Genomic DNA, 11,244 nt, shown 5'->3' with positions numbered 1-11,244 from the left:
GTTTTTCTGGAACTCTCTTGCTTTTTCCATGATCCAGCGGATGTTGGCAATTTGATCTCTGGTTCCTCTGCTTTTTCTAAAGCCAGCTTGAACATCAGGAAGTTCACGGTTCACGTATTGCTGAAGTCTGGCTTGGAGAATTTTGAGCATTACTTTACTAGCATGTGAGATGAGTGCAATTGTGCGGTAGTTTGAGCATTCTTTGGCGTTGCCTTTCTTTGGGATTGGAATGAAAACGGACCTTTTCCAGTCTTGTGGCCACTGCTGAGTTTTCCAAATTTGTTGGCATATTGAGTGCAGCACTTTCACAGCATCATCTTTCAGGATTTGAAATAGCTCAACTGGAATGCCATCACCTCCACTAGCTTTGTTCGTAGTGATGCTTACTAAGGCCCACTTGACTTCACATTCCAGGATGTCTGGCTCTAGATTAGTGATCACATCATCATGATTATCTGGGTCGTGAAGATCTTTTTTGTACAGTTCTTCCGTGTATTCTTGCCACCTCTTCTTAATATCTTCTGCTTCTGTTAGGTCCATACCATTTCTGTCCTTTATCGAGCCCATCTTTGCATGAAATGTTCCCTTGGTATCTAATTTTCTTGAAGAGATCTCTAGTCTTTTCCATTCTGTTGTTTTCCTCGATTTCTTTGCATTGATCGCTGAAGAAGGCTTTCTTATCTCTTCTTGCTATTCTTTGGAACTCTGCATTCAGATGCTTATATCTTTCCTTTTCTCCTTGGCTTTTTGCCTCTCTCCTTTTCACAGCTATTTGTAAGGCCTCCCCAGACAGCCATTTTGCTTTTTTGCATTTCTTTTCCATGGGGATGGTCTTGATCCCTGTCTCCTGTACAGTGTCACGCACCTCATTCCATAGTTCATCGGACACTCTATCTATCAGATCTAGGCCCTTAAATCTATTTCTCACTTCCACTGTATAATCATAAGGGATTTGATTTAGGTCATACCTGAATGGTCTAGCGGTTTTCCATACTTTCTTCAATTTGAGTCTGAATTTGGTAATAAGGAGTTCATGATCTGAGCCACAGTCAGCTCCTGGTCTTGTTTTTGTTGACTGTATACAGCTTCTCCATCTTTGGCTGCAAAGAATATAATCAATCTGATTTCGGTGTTGACCATATGGTGATGTCCATGTGTAGAGTCTTCTCTTGTGTTGTTGGAAGAGGGTGTTTGCTATGACCAGTGCATTTTCTTGGCAAAACTCTATTAGTCTTTGCCCTGCTTCATTCCGCATTCCAAGGCCAAATTTGCCTGTTACTCCAGGTGTTTCTTGACTTCCTACTTTTGCATTCCAGTCCCCTATAATGAAAAGGACATCTTTTTTGGGTGTTAGTTCTAAAAGGTCTTGTAGGTCTTCATAAAACCGTTCAACTTCAGCTTCTTCAGCATTACTGGTTGGGGTATAGACTTGGATAACTGTGATATTGAATGGTTTGCCTTGGAGGCAGAGATCATTCTGTCGTTTTTTAGATTGCATCCAAGTACTGCATTTCAGACTCTTTTATTGACCATGATGGCTACTCCATTTCTTCTGAGGGATTCCTGCCCGTAGTAGTGGATATAATGGTCATCTGAGTTAAATTCACCCATTCCAGTCCATTTTAGTTCGCTGATTCCTAGAATGTCGACGTTCACCCTTGCCATCTCTTGTTTGGCCACTTCCAATTTGCCTTGATTCATGGACCTGACATTCCAGGTTCCTATGCAATATTGCTCTTTACAGCATCAGATCTTGCTTCTATCACCAGTCACATCCACAACTGGGTATTGTTTTTGTTTTGGCTCCATCCCTTCATTCTTTCTGGAGTTACTTCTCCACTGATCTCCAGTAGCATATTGGGCACCTAATGACCTGGGGAGTTCCTCTTTTGGTATCCTATCATTTTGCCTTTTCATGCTGTTCCTGGGGTTCTCACATGCCACACAGTGCAGTCAAAAAGTTAAAAAAAAAAAAAAAGATTTGTAGATATAATGAACTAACAGTGAATGGGTGAATGAATGGTGGGTGAGGAGAAGTACTCAAGCCCTGCATTCAGCCCTACCATCTGGCTCCCTGGGGAGGAGGAGAGGGGAGGCCTTGCTGACCAAGGTCTTAGGAGGAAGAAGCTGAGAGAAGGGAGGGTTGGGGCAGAAGCTCACCTTGGAGTCAGGCCACACTTCAGGGTTATAGTGGGTCCCATAGATGCTAACCAGGCAGATGATTCCTGTGGGGAAGGGGAGGGTCAGTGGGGTCAGTGGAAATGAGGGAAACCAGGACCTCCTTCTGGAGACCTACCCCTCCCCCAGCTCTCTCCAGAGCCACACAATTCCCACAAACCATCTGCCACCCTTTCCTGCCTATCCTTCCTTAAGAACTTTTGCTTCACCATCCACTGCCTTGCTTCTCCATTAGAGGTCCCCATAGCCTTCTTCTTAGCTGTCATCCTGGCCACACAGGGATCTTACTCACACATCTGACATTGCTCCTCCACAGCTCAAATACCTCCCATGGCTCCCTACTACCCCGAGGATCAAGTTCAAGTGCCTCAACAGTACATTCAACTTCTTTTGCTATGTGTATTCTGAGGCTCTGCTCCATAAACATGTTCTCTCTTCCATTTCCCAAGGCTCACCTCTCATGTTCCCTCTTCCAGGCAGCCCTCCCTGCATTCCATGCCAGTCATCGCTCCTTTTCTGGGGCTGCTCCAGTCCCTGTCCCTCCCTGTAGCCCATCCCTCACCCCATGTGACTGGGAACATCCATGCCCTGCTGTGTCTTCCCCAGACTGGCTGGTACTCAAGGCTTGGACCTGAGGATGAGGCTTCACTGGATGCCCAGTCTCACCCAGGACACGACCTGGTCTCCAGGGGATATCTGGCAACAGAATGAAGCCAACCCTTCTCTACCTGCACTCTCACAGAGCCCATGCCATCATACTTACTCCTTCCTTTCTGCTTGGATCCACCCACCTCTGCCTCCCCGATACACACACACAACTGGATCTCCTCACCAACCCCAGAAGCCACAGGCTATAAACTGCCTACAAGGATACCGCACCTGGGGCAGGCATGGCCAGAGCCCCACAGGCGATAGAGCAAGCAGGCAACAGGGAACACAAAGGGGGCACCTTTAGGGATGATGCGTCCGTCTGGGAGCTTGATGTCCTCCGTGCAGCGGCGGGAGACCAGGGTCACAGGTGGGAACTGGCGGAGGCTCTCTTTGATGCACATAGTGGTGAAGGGCAGTTGGGTCAGGTCGTCCCTGGGGAATGTGGAACAGTGGGTGACTAGAGGCCAGGCCATGATGCCACCCCTCCCCTAGAGACACACACACGCGTGTGCATAGGCTATTAGGAGCAACTGCAGGAAACCAGTCCAGGATTTCAGACTTCCCCCAACCTGCATTTGCAGTTATGCCCTGCACACACCTCTAATCCTCAACAGAAAAAATATCTGCCCCCTGACCAATCAGAGCAGCTCTAGCTGGATGTCTTTGAGCCCCGCATTAATTCTCTAACTGATGAATTGTGTGGAGGTCAGGGGGCACCCCTGCGGATGTGCTAGGACAAACAGAGCGACCTGGAGAGGCAACAGTTTACCAGCCTGAACGGATCAACTTCAGTATTTACACACATCATCTCCTTATACTGCATTAATTTTTTTTCCTTTGGACTTCAGTGCCCAACATTAGATTAATCATAATTGTTCATGATCTAGATTGTCTTCTTTACACTAACAGGCTGTCTTTCAAAGAAATTTTATGCTGCTACCACAAAGGGCAAATGGCATGCCTGGTATAAAGAGATCCATAAATATAAACACCACTGGGAAAAGAGAAGAGAGGTATTGAATTCTGGCTAGATACCACCTCCTGCCAGTTCTCAGAGTCTGAGGCATCTTCTTCCTTCCTTAACAAGGCAGATTAGCAAGGTGTAAAATGGCATCAATGTAAGATGGCATCAACTGAAAGTGTCTCCCTGAGTTCATAATCCAAATGACTGATAATGAACCAAAAGGAACTTTCCAGTTGTTTGATGCTGCATAATGTTGGATCATGTCCAGTATGGCTGCTGGTCTAAGGAGAATGAGGAGACATGTAGGACAGATCTGAATTCAAACCTGAGCTTGGAAACAAACTTATTCAACTCAGTGAAGCTCAGCAGAAATAAGAGAAATATGCAGATGAGAGCAAAAAATATGTGCAGACAAGAGCAATAAAAAAATGCTTGCTGCAAACCACTGAGGTTAGGAACTGTTTGTTACACAGCATTATTGCAACCTTTGCTGACTAAGACATTCCCAACTAAGAATTCCTGCACTATGAAGAATGCCTATGCATTACTGTCATCCCCATTTTACAGCTGAAGAAACTTAAATTCAAGAAGTTTAAGTGACTTGTCTAAGGTTAGTTAGACAGTAAGTGGTAGAGAGATGAATACTCAAGGCTCTAAACTCAACCTGCCCCCAGTATCCCCAGGACCCAAGACTGACCACTCCAGTTCCTCCAGCTCCCGGCCTTTCATGACTTCCTGGATCTCTTCTCGGCACTTCTCCTGGTACTCTGGATACTTGGCCAAGTTGAACAGTACCCATGACAGCCCACTAGATGTTGTGTCATGACCTGCAGGCAGATGAGGAGCCTAGCTAGAAGCTGCCTGAAGGTAGCAGAGATGCTGTCCTCAGACACTGGGGCCCTTTCCCATCCTTCCCTAGCCTCACCCCACATCCTCACCCTCAAACATGAAGGTATCTGCCTCAGCTCGGATGTCCTCATCTGAGAGTTCCTTTCCATCTTCATCCTGGAATGGGCAATAGACTGCTCAGCTCATTTTGTCTCCCCCGCCACAACCTAGGAGTTCTTCCTAGGACATGCCCTTTGGGACGTCCCTGTGGCCCAGTGGTTAAGAATATGCCTGCCAATGCAGGTGTCACGGGTTCAATCCCTGGTCCCAGAAGATCCCACATGCCGGGGAGCAACTCAGCCCGTGTACCACAACTACTGAGCCCACACGCCTAGAGCCCATGCTCAGCAACAAGAGATGCCACTGCAATGAGAAGCCTACACACCCGAACGAAGAGTAACCCCTCGTTGCTGCAACTCGAGAAAGCCCGAGCAGCAACAAAGAACTAGCACAGCCAAAAATAAATAAATAAAAATTTTAAAAAGATCTCACATGCTGCAACTGAGACTCAGCACAGCCAAATAAATGAATATGTATTTTTTAAAGACACCCACCTCTTTCTCTTAAGCCAAGCTCCAGGGGAAAGGATTCCAGGTGGTTGTGTGTGTGTGTGTGTGTGTGTGTGTGTGTGTGTGTGTGTGTGTTAGTCACTCAGTCATGTCTTGACTCTTTGCCACCCCATGGACTGTAGTCTGCCAGGCTCCATGGAATTTTCCAAGCAAAAATACTGGAGTGGGTTGCCATTCCCTTCTCCAGGGTATCTTCCTAACCCAGGGATTGAACCCATTGCAGGCAGATTCTTTACCATCTGACCATCAAGGGAAGCCCAAGCAGACAGAGGTATGCAACTTGTCCAAGAAAGAGGGAAAGAGCCAAAGGTGAGAGGAAGAAGGGAGTTTGCATTTCTTCGGCAGTTCCTATCACCAAGCATCTTGTGGGAGGCCTGACAAAATCTCATGATCAGATGTTATGATCATCATGTTGTAAATGAGGAAACTGAGGCTCAGAGGGAAAACTAGGGCCAAATATGCATGAAGTGGTAGAGCTGGAACTAGCATCCAGGACCATCTGGATCCAAAAGCCAGGCACTGCTCAGAAACTCCACAGAAGCATCACAAACAGGTGACCACCCATCTCTGCAACTGTCATATTTCTTCAAGATCTTGTATTTCATCTTTATTAGTGCCATGGGCCAAATTGTGCCCCTCCCCTCCCCCACTCCAGAACCCATGAGTTAAAATCCTAACCCCAAAATGTGACCTTATCTGGAGATAAGGCTTTTGCAGAGGTAATTAAGTTACAGTGAGGTCATCAGAGTGGGCCTTAATCCAGTGTGACCGGTGTCCTTATGAGAAGAGGAGATGAGGACAGACTCGGACAGAGGCGAGGCCATGAAAACACAGGTGAGGACAGCCAGCTGCAAGCCAAGGAGAGGGGCCTCGGGAGAAACCAACGCTGCCATCACTATGATCTCAGAGCTCTAACGTCCAGACTGAGAAGACTGATTTCTGCCCTTTAACCTCCCAGTGCTGGGACTTCCCTGGTGGTCCATTGCATACGAATCTACCTGCCAGTTCAGGGAACAATTCAATCCCTGTTCCTGGAAGACCTCACATGCTCTGGATCAATTAAGCCCATGCGCCAAAACTACTGAGCCCACGTGCTGCAATTACTGAAGCCCTCCCCTTAGAGCCTGTGCTCTGCAGCAAGAGAAGCCACCGCAAGGAGAAGCCTGCGCATGGCAATGAAGAGTAGCCCCTACTCACCACAACTAGAGAAAGCCCGCACACAGCAACAAAGATCAGCCAAAAAAATAAATAAAATAGAATTTTAAATACTATAAGTAAATAAATAAACCACCCAGTGTCATGGTGCTTTTTTTATGGCAAATCTGTGCTCCGTTGTTCAGTCATGTCCAACTCTTTGCAGCCCTATGGACCGTAGCCCACCAGCCTCCTCTATCCATGGAATTTTCCAGGCAAGAATACTGGAGAGAGTATCTATTCCCTTCTCCAAGGAATCTTCCCAACCCAGGGATCAAACCCGCGTCTCTTGCATCTTCTGCAATGGCAGGTGGATTCTTTACCTCCGCACCACCTGGGAAACCCCATTGCAGATCCAGCAAATGAATACAGTCTCACGTGTTCTACATCTGCTTGCATTCTAGATCCATACTCTATTGTGTGTGCACTCAGTCACGCCCGACTCTTTGCAACCCCATGAACTATAGCTGTCAGGCTCCTCTGTGCATGGGAGGTCCCAGGAAAGAATACTGGAGTGAGCTGCCATTTCCTTCTCCAGGGAATCTTCCTGACTTAGGAATCGATCCCATGTCGCTTGCATTTCCTGCACTGCACGCAGGTGCTTTACCACTAATGCCTCCTGAGATCCACCTTAGTTTGGATTTTCCACAGTTGTGGCAACTCATGAGGAAGCTGTCCCAGGCAGGACTCCACCCTCCAGGGTCCCGTCTCACCTTGGCCAGGAGCAGCACATCAATGAAGTCCAAGGTCTTGCCCTGCTTGGCCTTAAACCAGGCCTCAGCCCCCTGTTGGCGTAGCGCCCGCCGCCGCTCCTGGATGACCTCTGTGGTGAAACTGTGCACGGTGTTGCAGGCCTGCCGGAAGCGCCGTCCATCAGCCGTGCGGTAGTAGATGAAATCGAGGTAGTGATGCAGGCGGTACTGACGCCGGACCACCAGGGCACTCAGTTCAATGATGGCCGAGATGTAATCGCTCATCTTCCTGCCAGAAAGCAAAAAGGACGTGAGCATAGGCCCTAGGACAAGCTTCCTCTCTCAATAGGCAGGTGGCAGAGCTGCTGCTGTTGTTTAGTTGCTAAGTTGTGTCTGACTTTTTGTGACCCCATGGCTCATCTGTCCATGGGATTCTCCAGGCAAGAATACTGGAGTGGGTTGCCATTTCCTTCTCTGGGGGATCTTCCCAACTCAGGGATCAAACCCATGTCTACTGCATGCGCAGGCGGGTTCTTTACCACTGAGTCACCTGGGAAGCCCCCAGGGGACAAAGAGAAGCCCTGAATTAACTCTACTTTCTTATTTCCTTGTTTGTTTTGGCTGCACTAGGTCTTAAGCGGAGCGTGCAGACTTTCTCTAATTGGGACAAGCAGGGAGCTACTCTTCACTGAAGTGCACAGGCTTCTCACTGTAGTGGCTTCTCCTGTTACACAGAACAGGCTCTAGGCCCACCAGCTCAGTAGTTGTAGCACAGAGGCTTTGTTGCTCCAAGGCCTGTGGGGTCTTAATTTCCAGACCAGAGATTGAACCCCTGCATTGGCAAGTGGACTCTTAACCTCTGGACCTCCAGAAAAGTCCATTTCCTTGTATTCTAGATGGTCTTCCATCTGGAGCCTCACTGACTGGAGCATGCCCTTCTTTTGCAAACTAACCAATCCAGAGTCCATACTCCAAACATTATTGGGCTGAGCCACTATACCCCTACCTTAGTCATCCCAGGGCCAGGCACTGGATAACTTGGGGCACCTCTCTGCCCCAGAGCCAGCTGAAATTATTCAACGTTAGCCAACCCTAGGAGTTGCCTGGTGGTTCAGTGGTTAAGAATTTGCCTGCCAATGCAGGGGACACAGGTTGGATCCCCAGTCCAGGAACTAAGATCCTACATGCCTCAGGGCAACTAAGGGCGTGTGCCACAACTACTGAAGCCTGCTGTCGAGAGCCTATGAGCTGCAACAAGAAAACACACTGTCACAAGAAAACCCACCTCAATGAGAAGCCCACACACCGCAGCAACTAGAGAGTGGCTTCTGTTCACAGCAACTAGAGAAAGCCCACACGCAGTAACCAAGAGCCCACATCAAAGGCTCATCTCACCCATAAACAAACTTTTTAAAAAACTTAAAAAAAAAATACTACCCAGTCCTAAGGCTGCATACCCTGCCTTTCCCATTGCTTCCCATAGAAGACCCCCTGAAAATGTTCCTGCCATGCCCCTGGTGCTTCTCCAGGTAGCCTTGTGTCTTGTGGCATACCACCCCCATCTTGGAAATGGGAAGTAACAAACTATCTTTTCAATGGCAGTTGCTTCTTCATCTGTAGTCCTCACCATAGCCTGAATAAAACTAGATTCCAGGTACATTTTAAAACAGGCCCAAAGAGCGATGAGGACTTCCATATGAAGGAAGTATCACTGAAATTAAATGACTACAATCCACAGTGCAGGAGTAAATATTTGCAAATCATGCATCTGATGAGGAGCTTGTATATAAAATATGCAAAGCACTCTTAAAAGTCAATAATAAAGACTTCCCTGTGGTCCCATGGCTAAGACTCTGCCCTCCCATTGCAGGAGGCTCAGGTTTGATTTCTGGTTGGGGACCTACCTAGATCCCACATGACTAAGAGCTCACAAGTGACGACTAAAAGGTTCTGCACGCCGCAACGAAGACCAAGGATCCTGCGTGCTACAACTAAGACCTGCCACAGCCAAACAGATAAATACAAGCTCAGTAATAAAAAAAGACAAGTAACCCAACTTTAAAATGGGCAAGGAATATGAAAAGACATTTCTCCAAAGAAGACATACACCTGGCCCATAAGCACATGAACAGGTGCCTCACAGTATTAGCCATTATTGTTGTTTTCAGCTGATAAGTTGTGTCTGACTCTTTGTGACCCTATGGACTGCAGCATGCCAGGCTTTCCTGCCTCCTGGAGTTTGCTCAAATTCATGTCCATTGAGTTGGTGATGCTATCTAACCATTAGGGAAATTAACCATTATCCATTCAGTTCAATTCAGTTCAGTCGCTCAGTTGTGTCCAACTCTTTGTGACCCCATGAACCGCAGCACGCCAGGCCTCCCTGTCCATCACCAACTCCCTGAGTCCACCCAAACCCATGTCCATCAAGTTGGTGATGCCATCCAATCATCTCATCCTCTGTCGTCCCCTTCTCCTCCTGCCCTCAATCATTCCCAGCATCAGGGTCCTTTCAAATGAGTCAGCTCTTTGCATCAGGTGGCCAAAGTATTGGAGTTTCAGCTTCAACATCAGTCCTTCCAATGAACACCCAGGACAGGTGTCCTTTAGGATGGACTGGTTGGATCTCCTTGTAGTCCAAGGGACTCTCAAGAGTCTTCTCCAACACATTATCCATTAGGGAAATGCAAATAAAAACTATAATGTAATACCACTTAACCCAACTAGGATGGTAATAATAAAAAAGATAGATAATAACAAGTGTTGCTGAGGGTGTAGAGAGACTGGAGCCTGCACATACTGCTGGTAGGAATGTAAAATGCCACAGCCAATTTTTGGGAAAAGTTGCCAACATCCGCTGGATCATGGAAAAAGCAAGAGAGTTCCAGAAAAACCTCTATTTCTGCCTTATTGACTATGCCAAAGCCTTTGACTGTGTGGATCACAAGAAACTGTGGAAAATTCTGAAAGAGATGGGAATACCAGACCACCTAACCTGCCTCTTGAGAAATCTGTATGCAGGCCAGGAAGCAACAGTTAGAACTGGACATGGAACAACAGACTGGTTCCAAATAGGAAAAGGAGTACATCAAGGCTGTATATTGTCCCCTGCTTATTTAACTTCTCTGCAGAGTACATCATGAGAAACGCTGGACTGGAAGAAACACAAGGTGGAATCAAGATTACTGAGAGAAATATCTATAACCTCAGATATGCAGATGACACCACCCTTATGGCAGAAAGTGAAGAGGAACTAAAAAGTCTCTTGATGAAAGTGAAAGAGGAGAGTGAAAAAGTTGGCTTAAAGCTCAACATTCAGAAAACGAAGATCATGGCATCCAGTCCTATCACTCCATGGGAAATAGATGGAGAAACAGTGGAAACTGTGTCAGACTTTATTTTGGGGGGCTCCAAAATCACTGCAGATGGTGCTTGCAGCCATGAAATTAAAAGACGCTTACTCCTTGGAAGGAAAGTTATGACCAACCTAAGTAGCATATTCAAAAGCAGAGACATTACTTTGCCAACTAAGGTCTGTCTAGTCAAGGCTATGGTTTTTGGGTAGTCATGTATGGATGTGAGAGTTGGACTGTGGAGAAGGCTGAGCACCGAAGAATTGATGCTTGTGAACTGTGGTGTTGGAGAAGACTCTTGAGAGTCCCTTGGACTGCAAAGAGATCCAACCAGTCCATTCTGAAGGAGATCAGCCCTGGGATTTCTTTGGAGGGAATGATGCTAAAGCTGAAACTCCAGTACTTTGGCCACCTCATGTGAAGAGTCGACTCATTGGAAAAGACTTTGATGCTGGGAGGGATTGGGGGCAGGAGAAGAAGGGGATGACCAAGGATGAGATGGCTGGATGGCACCACTGACTCAATGGACGTGAGTCTGAGTGAACTCCGGGAGATGGTGATGGACAGGGAGGCCTGGCATGCTGCGATTCATGGGGTCGCAAAGAGTCGGACACAACTGAGCGACTGAACTGAACTGAACTGAACTGAACTGAACTGAACTAGGCAGTTCCAAAAAAGATTAAACAAAGAATTATCATAAAGACCGATGATTCTATGATTAGATATGTACCGAAGAGAATTTAAAATGTTCACAC

At 47.0% G+C, this 11,244-nt stretch overlaps 1 protein-coding gene across 1 annotated transcript in view; it reads right to left on the bottom strand.

The window, feature by feature from the left end:
* LOC120864160 (cytochrome P450 4F22) overlaps nucleotides 1–11,244 on the bottom strand; it is a 39,373-nt gene that overhangs the window by 3,825 nt on the left and 24,304 nt on the right. Inside the window, exons 7-11 of the mRNA XM_040241004.1 lie at nucleotides 7,158–7,425; nucleotides 4,732–4,798; nucleotides 4,491–4,620; nucleotides 3,128–3,261; nucleotides 2,161–2,225 (exon numbers count right to left, since the gene is read on the bottom strand). Coding sequence (XP_040096938.1) covers nucleotides 2,161–2,225; nucleotides 3,128–3,261; nucleotides 4,491–4,620; nucleotides 4,732–4,798; nucleotides 7,158–7,425 — 664 coding nt within the window. The remainder of the gene's footprint in view (nucleotides 1–2,160; nucleotides 2,226–3,127; nucleotides 3,262–4,490; nucleotides 4,621–4,731; nucleotides 4,799–7,157; nucleotides 7,426–11,244) is intronic.

The sequence above is a fragment of the Oryx dammah genome, unplaced genomic scaffold (assembly GCF_014754425.2).
Source record: "Oryx dammah isolate SB20612 unplaced genomic scaffold, SCBI_Odam_1.1 HiC_scaffold_5, whole genome shotgun sequence".
Lineage (NCBI taxonomy): Eukaryota > Metazoa > Chordata > Mammalia > Artiodactyla > Bovidae > Oryx > Oryx dammah.
The sequence above is the reverse complement of the archived record's forward strand: the minus strand, read 5'-3'. Positions and strand labels throughout refer to the sequence as shown.